We start from the raw sequence: 16163 nt of genomic DNA on the forward strand, positions 1-16163 counted from the left end.
GACAAAATTTTCTACAGAAATAAAATTTTGACAAAATTTTCTATAGAAATAAAATTTGGACAAAATTTTTCTATAGAAATAACATTTTGACAAAATTTTCTATAGAAATAAAAATTTGACAAAATTTTCTATAGAAATAAAAATTTGACAAAATTTTCTATAGAAATAAAATTTTGACAAAATGTTCAATAGAAATAAAATTAAAAAAAAATCTATATAAATAATAGTTTGAGAAAATTTTCTATAGAAATACAATTTTGACAACAGTTTCTATAGAAATAAAATTTTGACAAAATTTGTCAAAATGTTATTTCTCTTGTAGTTTAGTCAATGCGTGGTTTTAAGATGAAATCAAAAAAAAAATGATTGAAGAATAAACCAACAATAACAAAACAAAAGGAATAAAACTTTGACTAAATTTTCTATAGAACTGAAATTTTGATAAAATTTTTTATAGAAATAACAATTTTCTATAGAAATAACATTTTGACAAAATTTTCTACAGAAATAAAATTTTGACAAAATTTTCTATAGAAATAAAATTTTGACGAAATTTTCTATAGAAATAACATTTTGACAAAATTTTCTACAGAAATAAAATTTTGCAAAAATTTTCTATAGAAATAAAATTTTTAAAAAATTGTCTATAGAAATAAAATTTTAAAAAAATTTTTCTATAGAAATAAAATTTGGACAAAATTTTTCTATAGAAATAACATTTTGACAATATTTTCTACAGAAATAAAATTTTGACAAAATTTTCTATAGAAATAAAATTTGGACAAAATTTTTCTATAGAAATAACATTTTGACAAAATTTTCTATAGAAATAAAAATTTGACAAAATTTTCTATAGAAATAAAATTTTGACAAAATTTTCTATAGAAATAAAATTTTGACAAAATTTTCTATAGAAATAAAATTTTGACAAAATTTTCTATAGAAATAAAATTTTGACAAAATTTTCTATGGAAATAAAATTTTGACAAAATTTTCTATGAAATAACATTTTGACAAAATTTTCTACAGAAATAAAATTTTGACAAAATTTTCAATAGAAATAAAATTAAAAAAAAAAATCTATAGAAATAAAATTTTGACAAAATGTTCAATAGAAATAAAATTTTGACAAAATGTTCAATAGAAATAAAATTAAAAAAAAAAATCTATATAAATAATAGTTTGAGAAATTTTTCTATAGAAATACAATTTTGACAACAGTTTCTATAGAAATAAAATTTTGACAAAATTTGTCAAAATGTTATTTGTATAGAAAATTTTTTCAAAATTTTATTTCTATAGGAAATTTTGTCAAAATTGTATTTCTATAGAAAATTTTATCAAAATTGTATTTCTATAGAAAATTTTGTTAAAATTTTATTTCTATATAAAATTTTATCAAAATGTTATTTTTATTTTGTTAAAATGTTATTTCTATAGAAAATTTAAATCCAATCACCAAAGTCAATTAAAAAACTAATTAATATTATTTTTTGTAATTGATTTTAGTTTTAGTTAAAAAAATGTTGAATCAATTATATTTTTATTCGAATATTTTTGAAAATTCGATTAAAATTTTAATTGGCATTATTTTGGTGAAAATGTTTTTTATGTAAGCAAATTGATTTTTGTGAATGTCGAAAGCCTACTTTTTCGATTTCGACTAATCGATAAGCTTGGGAGCCACCATGGTGCCCGCCTTGCATACACAAGGTCGTGGGTTCGATTCCCGCTTCGACCGAACACCAAAAAGTTTTTCAGCGGTGGATTATCCCACCTCAGAAATGCTGGTGACATTGCTGAGGGTTTCAAAACTTCTCTAAGTGGTTTCACTGCAATGTGGAACGCCGTTCGGACTCGGCTATAAAAAGAACGTCCCTTGTCATTGAACTTAACATGGAATCGGGCAGCACTCAGTGATAAAGAGAGAAGTTCACCAATGTGGTATCACAATGGACTGAATAGTCTAAGTAAGCCTGATACATCGGGCTGCCACCTAACCTATCGATAAGCTTTTTTATGTTTACAAACTCGAATAATAGATGTTGGCCAATGAATTAAATTTTTATGTTTAACATCAAATTCCAAACAAAAATGGAATGTTTACCAAAGAATTCCAAATAATTGAAAAAATGCGAAAATTCTAACAAATATACAGTTGAGCATGGTCATAACAAATTGGGAGAGATTAGGACTCTTAGTTCGTAATAATATGATTTTCGTCTGTACAAAGTAGTTCCAAATAAAACATTTTTCAAAAATTTTAAAATATCGTTATCTCAACCCCAAAATCAACTTTTGAAGTCTTCGAAATTTATTTGTTTAAAATTTTGAAAATTCTAAAGTCGTGCGCTCACATGGTGCCCCTTTACATCTGGTTTTATTTATATTAAAATAATTAATCTGCGCATAGGTTTGTTAGGTTTTTAGAGGATGACATCAATTCCTAAATCGAATTGCTGTTCAGTTAGACCATTATAGGTCCATTGTGATTACTTGAGGTAATTTTCTCAACTTCCTATTCCTGAGATGGTCTCCTTTAGAATTGCTTCCATTTGTCCGTCTTCCTTAAAGTTGCTTAAAACATCCAACATCCAAAGGCTCCGATGAAGGCGAGTATGTTCCTTAAGTTACACCTCCGCAGACCGGAAGATCGCATTTCCTATCGTTCCCCGACTAATTTCTTAGAAGAACACAATGCCGAGTAGGCATTACGGTGTACGGTATTTTCCATCCAGTTCAATTTAGAGTCCTAGAAAAGCCTGAACTGTCTTTCTGATTTCGAGAGAGTGGACTTCGTCCGTTCAAAATTCAGAAGCTTTGTATCCAATGATCTTCCTTCTTCTAAATGAAGAGTATGAGCTCTGTTTTTTCTAGGTTTCACACCCAATCCACATCCTCTGGTCCAGTCTGAATGAGATAATGTAAAGCCTCACTCAAAACAAATGTGATCATATCCAGGAATTTTATCATACGCATAACTTTTATTTCAGATATTCGTTAGTTGATGTGGGTAGGGCTAATTAATATAGAGTGGAAAAATCTTCAAAGTATTGTTAATATATAATTTCTTATAATTTCGTTCAACTTATAATTTATTTTCCGTTTTAGTACTACACTAACAATAATAACCTCAAATCATAAGCACCATCAATCATCAATAACACTAAAGCTTTACACACACACACACACAATAATGCTAATCGCTAATATCTAACAAATAACATTTCTTTTTTTCCACTTCTTTTTTTGCTTTAATCTAATTATAATGCAACAAAATAGCTTGCAAAATAGCACCATAATGCATCTCTAAATAATTTTTATTCAAAATTATGAAAAAACGAAAAACAAAGAGCAGCGAAACTAATTTTAATAAAATTTCCGAAATGAGAAGAAAAAAACTTAAAACAATTATATAGATAAAATATTTAAACGAATTTCAGAATCACAAAAAAAAAAACAATATATTTATTACAAAACGAAAAAAAAGATAAGCTAAACAAATATACATTTATTTAAGAAAATATTTAAAACAAATATTTAGTCTAAAGAAAATATTTAAAGAAAATTATACAAAATGGAAAAATATATATACTAAAATTTACAAGATGCACGTTTGTTGTTTAATAACAGAAAAAAAATTTTGGCTTCTATGTATTTTTGTTTTGAAGCTACCTATGATCGTCATACATTTTGGCAAAAAATAGATTTTATTTATTTTTTAGATTTTTTATACATGTTTGCACGCTTTTTGCATTTGTATGTAGTTGTTGATTTTTTGTTTTTAGTTTTATATTTGTTAATGTAATATTTGTTTGTTTTTTTCTTAAGGGATTTATATTGGTGTTGTTATTTAAATTTCAAACATAAATAGAAGTGAACTTCTATTTATTTTTAATTAAATATTTTATTCTCTTTATTACGTCTATTTATATTTACGATATTCACAAAGATGCCATTAAAGAATTATTTAATTACCTATATATGTATATCCATAAATTATAGCATATATGAACAGACGAAAACATGGATTATACCACATCCCATCCCATCGATGAGAATTTTCAAAAACGATGCCAAAATATGTCATTCTCAATAAAAAACATTAATTTAAAAATTGACACAGGCAGAGGGCCTTATAAATATTGAAAATCCTTGCATACTTTCAGGCAGTGGTTAGTGAAAGTCATTTTTTATACCCACCACCATAGAATGGTGACGGGGGTATAATATGTTTGTCATTCCGTTTGTAACACATCGAAATATCGATTTCCGACTATATAAAGTATATATATTCTTGATCAGGGAGAAATTCTAAGACGATTTAACCATGTCCGTCTGTCTGTCTGTTGTAATCACGCTACAGTCTTCAATAATGAAGCAATCGTGCTGAAATTTTGCACAAACTCGTCTTTTGTCTGCAGGCAGGTCAAGTGCGAAGATGGGCTATATCGGTCCAGGCTTTGATATAGTCCCCATATAAACCGACCTCCCGATTTGGGGTCTTGGGCTTATAGAAATCGAAGTTTTTATCCAATTAGCCTGAAATTTGAAATCTAGAGGTATTTTATGACCATAAAGAGGTGTACCAAAAATTGTGAGTATCGGTCCATGTTTTGGTATGGTCCCCATATAAAACGACCTCCCGATTTGGGGTCTTGGACTTATAGAAACCGTAGTTTTTATCCAATTTGTCTGAAATTGGAAATCTAGAGGTATTTTAGGACCATAAACAGGTGTGCCGAAAATGGTGAGTATAGGTCCATATTTTGGTATAGCCTCCATAAGAACGATCTCCCGATTTTACTTCTTGGGCTTATAGAAACCGCTGTTTTTATTCAATTTACCTGAAATTGGAAATCTAGAGGTATTGTAGGACCACAAATACGTGTGCCAAAAATTGTGAGTATCGGTCCATGTTTTGGTATGGTCCCCATATAAAACGACCTCCCGATTTGGGGTCTGGGGCTTATAGAAACCGTAGTTTTTATCCAATTTGTCTGAAATTGAAAATCTAGAGGTATTTTAGGACCATAAAGAGGTATGCCGAAAATGGTGCGTATCGGTCCATGTTTTGGTATAGCCCCCATATAGACCGATCTCCCGATTTTACTTCTTGGGCTTATAGAAATCGAAGTTTTTATCCAATTTGCCTGAAATTTGAAATCTAGAGGTATTTTATGACTATAAAGAGGTGTACCAAAAATGGTGAGTATCGGTCCATGTTTTGGTATAGCCCCCATATAGACCGATCTCCCGATTTTACTTCTTGGGCTTATAGAAACCGCAGTTTTTATTCAATTTACCTGAAATTGGAAATCTAGAGGTATTGTAGGACCACAAATACGTGTGCCAAAAATTGTGAGTATCGGTCCATGTTTTGGTATGGTCCCCATATAAAACGACCTCCCGATTTGGGGTCTTGGACTTATAGAAACCGTAGTTTTTATCCAATTTGTCTGAAATTGGAAATCTAGAGGTATTTTAGGACCATAAACAGGTGTGCCGAAAATGGTGAGTATCGGTCCATATTTTGGTATAGCCTCCATAAGAACGATCTCCCGATTTAACTCCTTGGGTTTCTAGAAACCGTAGTTTTTATCTGATTTGCCTGAAATTGTAAATATTCTGGTATTTTAGGCTCACAAAAACGTGTATCGGATTAAGTTTTTATCGGTCCATTTGGTAATGCCTCCATATAGACCGACTTCACTTCTTGAGGGTGTAGAAGGCGCACAGATCATGAAAATTGCTTGAAACTCAATGTAAAATTTCCAGGGGGGTTACTCTGTATTGCGATACGAAAGCAAATGCGATGCGATAGTTAAATGCGTTAAGAGTACAATTCGGTACTCTGTATCACTTGCGCAAACGCTTTCGCAAAGTAAACTGAAAATATGGTAACGCTTTAGCAAAATAAAGCGAAAATATGACAACGCTGGCTGCACAATGTAAACAATAACGAAAATGATAAAAAGAAATGTCAAAAAATTGTAAATAAAAACATTTTAAACAATCTTCCGTTCGGTGCGTGTTCTTTTAAAACTTGCTAATCGTTTATAACAAAAAAGTAATAATTATGGATTCGATAGCGTTATGGTTTGAAGAAAATTAACATGAACGAATTACAAGAAGAATTTTGCGAGATCGGTCAAATATACTCTACCTAAGTGACCACGGGTAAGAAAATGGAAACTCAAATTATGTGACAAACGTTTTCGAATATTTCATTTTTATAGATTTATACAAAATTTTCGTCTTAATAAAGATGCGTTTATGTATGTATTAAACGCTATTAAAGACGACCTCGTCGTTCCAAATAAATCCACAGCCATTCCAACTCCAATAAAAGTGGCCGCTGCTTTGAAATTGCTTGGACAAGGTGGTTATCAACACCAAATCGGCCAAGACCATCTTTTAGGACTATCAGAGCAATCTATGTCGCGCTGCTTAAAAGAAGTTTGCGAGGTGATTGAACGAATACTTTGTCCCAAGCACATACAATTTGAGGTAACTGCGGAAGAGACCATAAAGTCTACCAAAGTTTGGAACTGACGTTGCTGTGTCTGTAACTTTTTTGGTTTTTCCCTAAAACAATAAACAATTTAGATACAAATATAAAAATTTAATTGTGCTTACTTACATGTTTGTTACTTTGCGATTGCTATTTTGTTTGCGCACGATTTTTGCGATCAACGAACGAGTTTGACATACGCTTTCGCATTATAGAGTGCGGTGATGCCAGATTTGCGAAAACTAGATGCGCAAGGTAGATACGAAAACGAATTACTGAGTACCAATTACTCGATTCGCGACAATTTTTCTTACGCATCGCAATACAGAGTAACCCCCCAGATTTTACTTCTACAGATTTAAGATTTCAAATCAAGACGTTATTTAATAATTTTCTTGCACACTTTCAAGAGATGTTAATGATTCCTCTAAAACTCAAACAAAAATGGTAATTGTTTGTGTACGTTAGTTAAATTAACTAAAACCGAGGAAAAAAATATACTCAAATGAAGCATAAAGATTAACTAAATTCGTGTCTTCCACAAAATAGTTCAGTATTTCTTTAAATTTGCAAATTTTACTACAAATGCGTTCATAATGAACTTCGTATGTCACTAAAGACATTCTTGCAATTTTTAACTCCAAGTTTTTCCTTCAAACTACAAAATTTTCTTTAACAAGTGAAAAAACTTAGTTATGTTTAATAAATTTTCTTGAATTTGTCGAAAAATATTTACTTATTTTAATGCCATCGGGGTGATGCCAACGTTTGTAATCCAGTTTAGTTAAAATTTTCTACAAAAATTCAAACTTTTCTAAAATTAACCGAAAGTTTTCTTTCTAGTGGGTTCACTGTTTTTTCAGTGTAGTGCTGTATATACTTGTTTTTTTTTCAAAAACTCAAACAAAAACAAGTAATTTTTTGCACAAATGTATAGTTGCGTGAAGAAAATAACCACCAAAGCTCACCAACTTTTGATTCTCAAAAAAAAAAAAAAATAATAATAATAATAATACAGTCGAAGCTCTGTTTAACGAATACCCCATTTAGAGAAAATCCAATTTAACGAAAGTCCAAATTCCTAGCATAGAGTATTCTAAATAAAGAACGGTCGATTTAACGAAAGTGCTTTAAATCTTAAGAAAATTTAGAACAAAAAATCGGCTATATTTGGCGATTGGGAGAATGTTTTAAGTTTGTCGGAAATGTCCACAAAGTACGGCATTCCCAAGATATTTAGATTCCATCAAATGTTTGGAAATACATATTCAATGACCAGGTACCTAGGTAAAGTTAGGTTAGATAGAGTAGCAGCTCTGCTACCGGAAATGGGTCTAACCCAAAACCGGTACAGGACTACTCCCTGGTGTGAATGGGCCACTCCCAGTTCTGGTCGAAACGTATGGAAGGGACTGTTAGGTTAGATAGAGTAGCAGCTCTGCTACCGGAAATGGATCTAAACCTGAACCGGTACAGGACTACTCCCTGGGGTGAATGGGCCAGTCCCAGTTCTATTCGAAACGTATGGAAGGGACTGGCCACGGGTTTGTCCTTGACGAGGTAAATTTACACTGTAGGACATGGCTTGGAGCCATTGCAAAGGACATGACCTGAATACTGGCGTAAGTAGGACGCGTTATGAAGACGTTACTATGACCACTACTTATGTCGCATATGTACTTGAACACTAAATAACGAAAGGGCCTGACAATATATCGTTCCGAGTTTCGACTGTAATTAAAAAATGGCACATACAGAAAGTTTTATAAATCTTGGATATCTTTGCCTACTTTCAGGCTCTCATATGTTGTCCCAGAAGTAAGTATCGTTGCTTGAAGAAAATGACCACAAAATCTTATCACCTTTTCGTATGCTATAACGTCGAATATGCCATAAGACAGCTACAAAAAAAAAACAAATTACTTGATCCACGAAATTACTTGATCCAATTAATTTTTCAATTGAAATGTCTTCAATCACGAAAATGATAGTATGAATCACAGTTTTTATTGGACATAAAAAAATATTTGATTAAAAAATTAATTGGTTTCATTTGAAAATTTCAATAATAATTTTTTTGAATTGATTCAATTAAAAATTTAATTGATGTTGATTGCAAAACTCAATTATTCTTTTTTAATTAAAAACGTAACTATTTTCAATTACTTTCTTATCTGACTTTGTGCTTTTGGTATGATTAAAAATTGATTGTTTGAAATAAATTTAAAAAAAAATATGTATCAATAAAAACACTGTTGAAAAGTCGGAAAAAGGCCGACGAAACGTCCAGGAAGTAATGAAATAAAATTATTTTATTTGCATCTTCAAAAAAATGACCAAAAAATAGCCCATCACAAAGAATTAAAAATTAAAACAGCACACCTATTTATAGTCATAAAAAACTTTCAGATTTTCAATTTCATGCAAATTAAATAAAAACTACAGTTTCCAGAAGCACAAGAAGTAAAAGCGGGAGATCGGTCTATATGGGGGCTATATCAAAACATAGACCGATACACGTATTTGTGGTCCTAAAATACCTCTAGACCGAGGTATTTTAGGACCACAAATACGAATATGGACCGATATAGTCCATATTCGACCTTGACCTGCCTGCAGACAAAAGACGAGATTGTGCAAAATTTCAGCACGATTGCTTCATTATTGAAGACTGTAGCGTTATTACAACACACAGACGGACAGACTGTTTTTATTTATCCCTGATCAAGTATATATACACTTTATGTAGTCGGAAATCAATATTTCGATGTGTTACAAACGGAATGACGAAACTTATTATACCCCCATCACCATTCTATGGTGGTGGGTATAAAAATGGATCTTATAAATGTCAAAAATCATTGCCTACTTTCAGGCTTCATAGTAGTTCCATATATAGCTATAACGTAGTATGTGCCAAAAGACAGCTATATCAGTCTTGTGCCTTTTTAGGACACCTTTGTTGTAAAGAAGTGGTATTTTATATATCCAAAATCCCTAAAATGTTGGCCGAAATTGCTTTCTTTTCTTTTCTTTCTCCATCGGTTTAATGGTACAGTGCAAGGGCGTTAGTCTTGTACAACGAATTCCCTATAGGATTGGCAAAAACAATTTTTTACGTATTATATTAATTAATTATATTGTATTAATAAAATCAAAAAAATATGGTAAACAGTTCTCTAATAACATCTTTGTGGATTTCTTAGCTTTTACAATCTATTGTATATGGTTTTTGTGAATATTGTTCCATTATCTGTAGATTCTCTATATTAATGATTGTTTATGCAAATACTTTGAATTTATATATCTTTTGTAATTAATGTTTCATTTTTTTATTTCTTTTAATTTCTTCATTTTATTATTTTTTTTTACAGTGAGAACCTAAATTTTACGGACTTTGAATCCATATTATACGGAAACCCTAATTAAAAATAAAAACAAAAACTTATGGATAATGCTACATATAGTTATATATATATATATTTACATATACACATACAACCACATACAAAATTTATTATTTTTTTTATATTTTAAACACAACAAAAAAACCATATTTTTTGTTTTGTTAAAAAAAAAAACAAAGAAAAGAAATTAATATTTAGTGAAAAAAGTGAAAGAAAAAATGCCCTTTTTAAGGAAAACTAAACGTATTTTGAATACAAACAATATTTTATGTCATATATTTTACAAAAGGATATCTTGATAAAAAAATAAATGAAAATAATAATAACAATATAATATATAAATAACTATAAAATATACATACATACAATTCAATAGATGTATGCACCTCTAATATGGCATGGATAAGACAACAGAAGTAGAAGATGAACAAGAAAAAGAAACTACCCCATTAGATAAACGTCAAAGTCATTAAACTACAAGTCAACATACATTCATACACACACACACACATATAAGAAACTTACTAAATTTTAATGATAACGATAATATTATGTACCAGTTAAAGAAAACCCATAGATTTTGAGTTTTAATATATATGTTAATTAAAAATTGCTTTTAATTGCTAAGATCTATTTTTAAAGCATACAACGCTTTCTATTTCTTAACCTCTCAATTTTATCCATCCATGCTGACGAAAGAATTTCGTTTCACTGCAATTCTCTTCTACATAAAAAAAAAAACTTTAATTGTTTTTGAAACACCCCTTCTTCCTCCCCTTCCCCAGCAAAAAAATATAAACTAAAATAATGAATAATATTAAAATAAAAAGCAAATATATATTCTTAATAAATATTTGTATTTTCATTATTTTAATCCTATCTCTATAAATGCGTAAAACTATATTTTAATAAACTCATTTGTTTTAATGATTATTTTAAAATTAAACAATAATAAAAAGTGATATAAAATACAAAAAAAAACATATGTTTATTTATTTTCTTAATTATCATATTTATTACAATGTTTTAGTGACCGAATTAAAAATTTACAAAAAATATATAATTCGGAATTCGAATTCAAAAAGCTTAGTTTTATGAAAGTAAATTGCTTAGCGAAATAAAGTTTTTGGATGCTGTCGCTATTCCTGCGGCAATTACTCTCAACTATTTGTTTAACGAATTCAAACGTTGCCAGTTTTTAATTAGCCAATTTCATATTCCCTAAAAATGTTCTATAGAAAATTTTGTCAAAATTTTATTTCTATAGAAAATTTTGTCAAAATTTTATTTCTAAGAAAAATTTCATCAAAATTTTATTTCTTAGAAAATTTTGTCAAAATTTTATTTCTATAGAAAATTTTGTAAAAATTTTATTCCTATAATAAATTTTATCAACATTTTATTTCTATAGAAAATGTTGTCAAATTTTATTTCTATAGAAAATTTTGTAAAAATTGTATTTCTATAAAATATTTTATCAAAATTTTATTTCTGTAGAAAATTTTGTTTTATAGAAAATTATGCCAAAATTTTATTTCCATAGAAAATTTTGTCAAAATTTTAGTTCTATTGAAAAATTTGTCAAAATTTTATTTCTATAGAAAATTTTATCAAAATTTTAGTTCTATTGAAAAATTTGTCAAAATTTTATTTCTATAGAAAATTTTGTCAAAATTTTAGTTCTATAGAAATTTTTGTCAAAATTTTATTTCTATAGAAAATTTTGTCAAAATTTTAGTTCTATAGAAAAATTTGTCAAAATTTTAGTTCTATAGAAATTTTTGTCAAAATTTTATTTCTATAGAAATTTTTGTCAAAATTTTAGTTCTATAGAAAATATTGTCAAAATTTTAGTTCTATAGAAATTTTTGTCAAAATTTTATTTCTATAGAAAATTTTGTCAAAATATAATTTCTATAGATAATTTTGTCAAAATGTTATTTCTATAGAAAATGTTTTCAAAATTTTATTTCTATAGAAAATTTTGTAAAAATTGTATTCCTATAATAAATTTTATCAAAATTTTATTTCTATAGAAAATTTTGTCAAAATTTTATTTCTATAGAAAATTTTGTCAAAATTTTATTTCTATAGAAAATTTTATCAAAATTTTATTTCTATAGAAAATTTTATTTCTATAGATAATTTTGTTTCTATAGAAAATTTTGTCAACATTTTATTTCTATAGAAAATTTTGTCAAAATTTTGTTTCTAAAGAAAATTTCATCAAAATTTTATTTCTATAGAAAATTTTGTAAAAATTTTATTCCTATAATAAATTTTATCAAAATTTTATTTCTATAGAGAATGTTGTCAAAATTTTATTTCTATAGAAAATTTTGTAAAAAATTTATTTCTATAAAAAATTTTATCAAAATTTTATTTCTGTAGAAAATTTTGTCAAAATTTTGTTTTATAGAAAATTATGCCAAAATTTTATTTCCATAGAAAATTTTGTCAAAATTTTAGTTCTATAGAAAAATTTGTCAATATTTTATTTCTATAGAAAATTTTGTCATAATTTTAGTTCTATAGAATATTTTGTAAAAATTTTATTTCTGTAGAAAATATTGTCAAAATTTTAGTTCTATAGAAATTTTTGTCAAAATTTTATTTCAATAGAAAATTTTGTCAAAATTTTAGTTCTATAGAAAAATTTGTCAAAATTTTAGTTCTATAGAAAATATTGTCAAAATTTTAGTTCTATAGAAATTTTTGTCAAAATTTTATTTCTATAGAAAATTTTGTCAAAATTTTAGTTCTATAGAAAAATTTGTCAAAATTTTAGTTCTATGGAAAATATTGTCAAAATTTTAGTTCTATAGAAATTTTTGTCAAAATTTTATTTCTATAGAAAATATTGTCAAAATTTTAGTTCTATAGAAATTTTTGTCAAAATTTTATTTCTATAGAAAATTTTGTCAAAATTTTATTTCTATAGATAATTTTGTCAAAATGTTATTTCTATAGAAAATGTTTTCAAAATTTTATTTCTATAGAAAATTTTGTAAAAATTTTATTCCTATAATAAATTTTATCAAAATTTTATTTCTATAAAAAATTTTGTCAAAATGTTAGTTCTATAGAAAATTTTGTAAAAATTTTATTTCTATAATACATTTTATCAAAATTTTATTTCTGTAGAAAATTTTGTCAAAATTTTATTAGTTTTTATTTGATTTTTTAATTTATAATTTAAAATTGTATTTCTATAGAAAATTTTGTCAAAATTTTATTTCTATAGCAAATATTGTTTGGAGCATCGAATCATTTGTTTTATTTTTGCTACAGAATGCTGCCCTATACACCCTATTCTCCCGATTTGGTTCCGCGCAAAAATTGTTTGTTTCCAATTTTAAAAAAAACCCTTGTTTGACGGAAGCTAAAAAAGGTCTTGACTTACAAAAAATGGTGCAAAACTGGGCCAAATAAGTTGTACGAGGTTAACTGGATGATTGATAGTGTGCGTATGATTCTGGTTTCATATCCTTAAACATCATGGAAAATGATTAAAACACTTACTTTTAATGCAGATTTACATTGAATTTTTAATTGAACAATGATTTTCAGTGTAGGTAAGGTTAGGTTAGGTTAGGTGGCAGCCCGATGTATCAGGTGCACTTTGACTACATATTCAGTCCATTGTGATACCACATTGGTGAACTTATCTCTTATCACTGAGTGCTGGCCGATGCCATGTTAAGCTCAATGACAAGGGACCTCCTTTTTATAGCCGAGTCTGAACGGCGTTCCACATTGCAGTGAAACCACTTAGAGAAGCTTTGAAGTACTCAAAAATGTCAACAGCATTACTGAGTTGGGATAATCCACCGCTGAAAAACTTTTTGGTGTTGGGTCGAAGCAGGAATCGGAACCGACGACCTTGTGTATGCAAGACGGGCATGCTAACCATTGCACCACGGTGGCTCCCTGTGTAAGAGAACACTATTAAAATTTGTATGCCTAAAAGTATGCAAAGTTTTTCAAGAGACTACAAATTTATATTATTGTGATTGAATTATATCTATTCATACTTATCGTAAATGAATAATAAAAAAAAAACATTTTACCATAAAACAAAAACTTTTGTTCTTAAATGTTAAAAACTGACTTAAAAAAATCTGATTATATACTATACAACGATTATCGCCAATAATGGTGTTATTAAGTTTGATTAAATATTGATACTAAGTCAAAATTCCTCCGGTATACACAATTTTCAAAACCTTAAACATTACAGTTTAAATTTTTTTACACAGTTTGAATTTTTTTTTTTCATTATAAATGTCGAAACGATTAATATTGCATGTTATTAAATTATTTAAAAGATATAGCATGTTTTTTCTTCAACATTACCCATACGTACATACATACGTACATACTACGTAATTTTGGTTGTGATCTATACACTAATAAATACATATTTATAGTTAAGTATATGCCAAAAACATCATTTTGGAATGTTAAATAATTATTTGTTAAAATTTTATTTTGATGGATTTCTTTACAAATTATCCTGTGGTTGTAGTAACATTGTATTGTGTTATCTCTCATTTTGTGTTGCTCTATTAGTACATTAGCTTGTGTCCAGATCGAGGACATCTGAGACTTAAGTGGTACGCGTCCAGAGTGATCTGGTGCTGTGTCCAGTAGGTTTTGCCGGGCAACCGAAAAGATAATGCGTGAAATGTGGCCATCGATAGGTTTCCTTCTTTCTGCGATGTGATCGGTAGTCGGACTCCCGGGACTGGATTGATCTTGTAGTTTAAACTACAGTATGAATTCCGGTTGCAATCCTGGGAGATGGTTGTTTATCCACAAGATGGTTCTTTGGATGGTTACAGCTACATGAACCCCAGGAGATACTGATTTAATAATATGTAATTGAATTTTTACTCCGTCGATTCTGCAAGGTAGATGGGTAACCGACCTCAGATATCATCAATATAGGCCTCAGATGCCATGATTCATATGGTACAATCTCAACACCTTCAGGAGGGGTGAAGTTGAAGATATGTAGATATATGTCAGACAGTGGTGATCTCCAGCACTATCTTTAAATTCCACATACGACTGCCGCTAGCAGGGATAATTAAGCACTCAACGTTTTGTTCCAGCCGATAAGGATGTATTCTCGAGTGTGGTAGGGTAATGGCCTGTTTCTCATCCTTCGATTAACGCTAAATCAGACGATAAACTACCGGTTAGTAAAAATTCTATACGAGATCAGCAGTTTTATCGGGAGGATAAATAATAACAAGACATTGAGAAACCTGGCCTTAGAGTGATCAAAAAGTCAGTTTTTCTGTGGATGGTGCATAATCCGGCATAACCGGTTCAGCCGGTTTTCATAAAAAAGCCTAGTTTTGAAATAAAATCTAATTTTATGGTCACAAAAACTAAAAATATTAATAGTTGTATACATTTTTTTGGGTGATTATTTGTAACACATTTCATGTTATTGGAGAAAATAATCACAATAAATAGCTATTGTGAATGAATGAAACGTCACATTAGGGCTGTTTTCTTTTTAACACTGAATGTTATTGTCATGTTCAGAGAATGAAGCCGAGTCGCGCCGCCGATTTTAGCCGTCGCCGACCCGTTTTTAGCAGTCGACGCCACCGCCGAATATGTCGACTCATCTCGACTCAAATTTAGCCGCCAATTAATCTAAAATATTGATTTATATCAGAAAAATTTAATAATATTTGTTATAGTTTTTGCCAAAATTTTGAACTTTCCAATTTCAATCAATTAGTATCAAGTTTCTATAATAGTTTTACAAAAATTTAGCTCAAAAAATTTGAATGAAATGTAAATTTGATTGCAAGATTGGTTGTACAACTAATCTCATTACAATTCGGAAAACTTCAAATTGATTTTATAATAGATAATTTTGCGCCGCCGAACATACAATTTTTTATCGGCTTAGCCGTCAAGCCGCCTCCGCCGGAGGCAAAAATGTAGTGTTAGCCGCCGCCGACAAAAATGGGTCGGCTTCATTCTCTGGTCATGTTATTCGATAAAGGAGGGTATTAAGTTCGAGTTTAGCCTCTAAAATCGCTAAAGTGAAAACTAAATCAGTAAAAAAGTCATAAAATTATACATATTTGTTACAGATTTTATTTTTTTTATATATATTTGTTGCAGATTTTATTTTCTTGTTATATTTGTTATATTCGGCTTAGAATTAAATTCTGAGTCGATTTAGCGATGTCCGTCTGTCTGTCTGTCTGTCT

At 28.8% G+C, this 16163-nt stretch overlaps 1 protein-coding gene and 2 long non-coding RNA genes across 3 annotated transcripts in view; 2 read left to right on the forward strand and 1 right to left on the reverse strand.

Moving 5' to 3' along the window:
• The window catches only part of Stat92E (Signal transducer and transcription activator Stat92E), a 157595-nt gene extending 146693 nt beyond the window's left edge, over window positions 1–10902 (forward strand). Inside the window, exon 13 of the mRNA XM_075289004.1 lies at window positions 9889–10902. Within this exon, the coding sequence (XP_075145119.1) occupies window positions 9889–9943 (55 nt within the window). The 3' untranslated portion in view covers window positions 9944–10902. The remainder of the gene's footprint in view (window positions 1–9888) is intronic.
• On the forward strand, window positions 5779–6624 carry LOC142219628 (uncharacterized). Its single transcript, XR_012717678.1, has 2 exons — window positions 5779–6180; window positions 6240–6624. It is a non-coding gene; the product is annotated as an uncharacterized LOC142219628 (long non-coding RNA).
• LOC142219627 (uncharacterized) lies at window positions 6202–6856 on the reverse strand. The gene is made up of 2 exons (XR_012717677.1): window positions 6644–6856; window positions 6202–6588 (listed from the first exon to the last, which is right to left on the reverse strand). It is a non-coding gene; the product is annotated as an uncharacterized LOC142219627 (long non-coding RNA).
• Window positions 10903–16163: the final 5261 nt, after the last annotated feature.

Source organism: Haematobia irritans, chromosome 1 (assembly GCF_050003625.1).
Source record: "Haematobia irritans isolate KBUSLIRL chromosome 1, ASM5000362v1, whole genome shotgun sequence".
Lineage (NCBI taxonomy): Eukaryota > Metazoa > Arthropoda > Insecta > Diptera > Muscidae > Haematobia > Haematobia irritans.